At 52.3% G+C, this 4,472-nt stretch overlaps 1 protein-coding gene across 1 annotated transcript; it reads left to right on the top strand.

Annotated features, from left to right (window-relative positions):
- The first annotated feature begins 473 nt into the window (after nt 1-473).
- On the top strand, nt 474-3,417 carry LOC113904726 (ecto-ADP-ribosyltransferase 5-like). Its single transcript, XM_027561826.1, has 4 exons — nt 474-683; nt 1,643-2,369; nt 2,944-2,976; nt 3,066-3,417. Exons 1-4 carry the CDS (start codon nt 603-605, stop codon nt 3,167-3,169), a joined length of 945 nt encoding a protein of 314 aa, XP_027417627.1. The 5' UTR covers nt 474-602; the 3' UTR covers nt 3,170-3,417.
- The last annotated feature ends 1,055 nt before the right edge of the window (nt 3,418-4,472 follow it).

Here is a 4,472-nt window from a genome sequence, read left to right as displayed (position 1 = left end):
AGCCTGTGGAAGGGATGTGTTAATTTCTTCTTTTTTTGAAGCCATTCACTGGTGGGAGGGTCAGTTTATCTTCCGGGGAGCTGAACAGAGGTACTTTATCAGTCAGACAAAGAGGCAGTGTTCTCTGAGGCAGAACCTTATGTATGATTACAATAACTAAAGCAATGGAAAGCAAGTCAAAGAAACAGTTCCATCGTGGAGTCAGAACTGGCTCTTCCTTCTAACAGGTCATCTCTAGGTGCGTCCTGGACCCCTGACCCCTCCCTACTCCAAATGGAGCCAAATTACCCATCCACTTTATCATTACTGCACAGATGGCTCCAAGCACCCCAGATATCTCCAAGGAATCAAGAGGCGGGGAGCAGAAACTGGGGTTGTGCTGGGGAAGAGGTGGGAGATACTATAATTCAAGCTGCACCCATGCACTTAGCCCCGCCTTTAGCCCTGCCTATGCCCTGTCTGGCCAAATCCTGGACCAAGAAGCCCTCACAACAGAGAAGAAAGGCTCCAAGTCTCTGTTTCCATTTCAGCAAAGCTGAGACACCACCATCACTGGTCCCACCCTCAACTGGATCTCACTCTCCAAGAATCCCCCAAGAACAATGCTGGCAGCTCAGTTGATCACCCTTGGCCGCCTCAGCCTCTACATCCTCACCAGTGTTGGCCTTTACTTCACCAGAGAGGTAACAGGGGAGAAACATCTGTCGCCACAAAGGAAACAGTTGGGGTGGACCCAGGGCCTGACTCCTTCTCAAAGATCCCTCCCAGGGATGCTTCTCTAGGATGCCATCCTCTGAACCCTCTTCCTCTCAGGATCACTGCAGGGAGCCCCAAGTTCTCACTCCATCTCCCAGAACCCCACCTCCACCCACTGGTCCTCCTCTGACCCTCCTGCCTTCATACCCTCCTCCCTCAGGACAGCCTCCAGCTTCCTCCTCTCACTTCCCATCTCCCACCCGGGGCCCAGCCTGCACACTCTCCTTAGGGTTACCTGTGTACGACCCTCCTGCAGCCCCTCCCAGACCAGGGCTTGACCTCCTCCCCACTCCCACCCCAGGTTGGAGGATGCAGGCTTCTAGAGCAGGAGAGGACTGAGTCTCAGAGCTGACAGGGCCCTGGTGTGGAGTCTACACATCTGTGGGAGAGGGAAAGAGTCAGGCTGGGCATGGGGTCAGGTCATTGGAGATTGCATATTTGTATGTCATCTGCACAGTGAGTCTCAGAGCCAGAAAGGTGCTTGGAGGTCATCCAGCCCCACGTCCCACCATGCGCAGGAACCTCTCTAACGATAGATGACTCCTCTTAGTTAGTACACAGTGAGGATCTATATGTGGTCCTGACAATAACCCTATGAGATTGGAAGTATCCTCAGTGTACAGGGGAGAACCTGAGCCCAGAAAAGTTAAGAGACTTGCCCAAGATCTCACAGGAAGCAGGTGGTGAGTTCAGGATTCAACCCATATCTGTCTGACTCTAGTACCTGTTACTTAATTTTTTAAGCTCTTGCCAAAGTTCACACTCTAGATATTTGAGCATAGAAATGAGATTCTGTGTTTCTGAACTGATCTGCCCACAGGACCTCTGTCCAGTATCCTGAATTTACATGCTTTCCTCTGTTGGTCCTTTCTTCCTTTCTTCATAGGCCCAGGGTATTACCTCTCAGTACATGGACCTGGCTCCAGACACCTTTGACGATGCCTATGTGGGCTGCTCAGAGAAGATGGAGGAGGTGGCGGTCCGTCTGCTAAAGGAGGAGATGGCCCACCATACCAGGCTGCGGGTTGCCTGGGAGAATGCTGGGAAGTACTGGGAGCAAAAAAGTTCAGAGCTCAGCTTGCCTCCAGGCTTCAAAAGAGAGCACGGAATTGCCGTTGTGCTCTACACAAACTCATCCAACACTTTGTATCAGGAGCTGAACGAGGCTGTGCGAACAGGCGGTCGATCCTGGGAGTCCTACATGAAAAACTTCCCCTTCAAGGCCCTGCATTTCTACCTGACCCGGGCTCTGCAGCTGCTGCGGGGCAGTGAGGGCTGCAGCAGGAAACCAGGGCTGGTGGTGTTCCATGGTGCGCGCGCTCTTCTTGAACCCAGGAGGCTGTGGGACCCTGTCCGCTTAGGCCAGTTTGCCTCCAGTTCCCTGGATTGTGCCATAGCCCATAAGTTTGGTCCTGCCACCTTTTTCATTATGAGGACTTGCTTTGGGGCCCTGATCCAGGACTTTTCTGTCTTTCCTGAGGAGCGTGAGGTGCTGATTCCCCCTCAAGAAATCTTCTTGGCCGTTCAATTTGATCAGAGTAAAGACCAGAACAGGGTGACTCTCTCCAGCAGTGATCACATCTGCAGTCACTTTAACTGCGCCTATCTGGGTGGTGAGTCATGCACGAGGGAAGCAGGACTGCCAGAGGTCCCTGGTTGTTTCAGTCCCCAGGGCCTTCAAGGGACCCATGTGATTAGTGAGGACGTTGAGGGTCAGAGGGTAGCTGGAGTTATTTCTCTCTGTGATTCAGGTTCTGCCATCTCAGAGAAGGCACTATAGGTGTTTTCTGAATGTATGAATATTCTCAGATGATTCTCTAAATATCCATGAAAGTTTCCTTCTGTTATAAGTCTAATAGACCAAAAGAACCTGGTTAAGGAGGGCAATAAGAAGAGGCCTCAACTCTCAGGAGGCTCTGGGCATAGTGGGGCTGACGGGACACACGCGCACTATCCCCTAGTGCTGGGTGGCAGGACAGAGTGACTGGGGCCGGGTTGGGAGCTGGGGTGGATGGCACATGGGGATGATTCCCTGGAAGAAGGAGGAGGAAGGGAAGTCAGAAGTGTATTTGGTAGAAGGAAAAGCTAGATTGAGATGGGGAGGGGTCTGGCCATGGCCTGGAGGGAAGGGAAGTTGGGGTGTGAGGGTCTGTCTAACTGGAGGCCTCACTTTGCTGTCTGTTGCAGAGAAGAAGAGGCAGAGCTGTGTGCGTTTGCTAAGTAAGTCACCCACCTGCCCTTCCCTAAGCTGCTTTGACTCCCCCATGTCCTTGCAGACCATTCACTGCCTTTTCTTCTCTCTCCACTAGGAGGGCATGGAGACTCACTCTCCAAGAGTGCCTTCTCTCTGCTGTCCTGGAAGACCCTGCTCTTGGCCTCTTGGGGGTTCCAGCTCCTAGGAGCTGGGCTCTGAACATTCAGTGCCTGCTACTTAGGAGTCCTGGGAACATGTGACCTCCAGATGAAGAAGGGAGGCTTCAAAGAACCTGGAGAAACAAGAAGGTGGTTTCAGACCCAGAACTAGCAGGCATGTCTCCAACCAGGATATTGGGGGATTTGAGCCCATGGTAGGGTGGAGGGAGCCCTGCTCTGTGGTGGGGACCCCGGGAAGAAGCAAGGGTAGTGCTGTAATGGCCACTGCATTAAACAGTGCTGCAGTGTGATGACATGAAAATTTTGTGACTGCTTTGTTTCATGAGACTAGACCTTCTTCTCTACTCTGTTCTTATGGTACTCAGGGACTGAGGGACTAACATGAATGACTTCTTGATCACTTTTAGACATGGCCCAAGTGCAGACTCCTATCACACACCATAACCTGCAACCCCAGATGTTTTAATAAACAGAGAGTTTCCTCACAAAAGCCTGGAAGGCAGGAAGGGGGACAGATGGCTTCTTTGGCTGTTTGTCAGGTAAGGAATGCAGAGTCAAGGAAGTAGGCATCTTGTGAAGATCAGAGAGGTTGTGTTGAAACCAGGATCCCTGCCCCCCAGTTTCAGTTCCATCAAAAGTCTGAAGGAGCTCAAAGTAGGATCCTAAGCCCAAGATATCAGGTCCCCAGAGCAAGCCGTTTCTCTGTGTCCTGCTCCCACCAGGGTTCCTTTCGGCATTGGCAATCTCAAAACATCATGAGGCAGAGATTCTCACACCCTCTGGAGACATCTGAGCTGCAGAGCAGAGGCTTTATTGAGGCAAGGAAAGCAGCAGGGGCTCAACAAAGTGACCCCCGCCCTCAGCTATCTATGCTGCTCTAGTCAGCAACAGAAGGTCCCCAGCCCCCTCTGATTCTTGCTTCCTGTGCTCTCCCTCCACCAGAACCTGCCGCACCTCACTTTGCAGTCAAGACACCATCTTGTTCAACTCTGTTAGTCTGTTGCCCAGGTCTGGAGGGTGGGAGTAGTGAGGGGGGTTCTCTCTGAAGGTGAGTCTGCTCTGGTCCATTTCCACCCTCAACACAACCCCAGGGGAGGGTATGCCGGGGGACCCTGAGGCAGGAGAACTGGAGGAAGCGAGGGACTGGCACTGGGTTGTGGGCCAGGTGAGCAGGCTGCATCAGGGTGGATGAATCAGCAGGGTGGTGTGGTTCAGAGATACCAAGAAGGAATGTCTTATGAACCAGACAGGGGGTCATGAGTCATAGAGGTGGAAATTTCTAGTGGATCCAGAGGGTCCTCCACTCTCCCTCACGCCTGCTGCCAACTCAAAGTTAAGTCACT

Source organism: Bos indicus x Bos taurus, chromosome 15 (assembly GCF_003369695.1).
Source record: "Bos indicus x Bos taurus breed Angus x Brahman F1 hybrid chromosome 15, Bos_hybrid_MaternalHap_v2.0, whole genome shotgun sequence".
Taxonomy (NCBI): domain Eukaryota; kingdom Metazoa; phylum Chordata; class Mammalia; order Artiodactyla; family Bovidae; genus Bos; species Bos indicus x Bos taurus.
The sequence above is the reverse complement of the archived record's forward strand: the minus strand, read 5'-3'. Positions and strand labels throughout refer to the sequence as shown.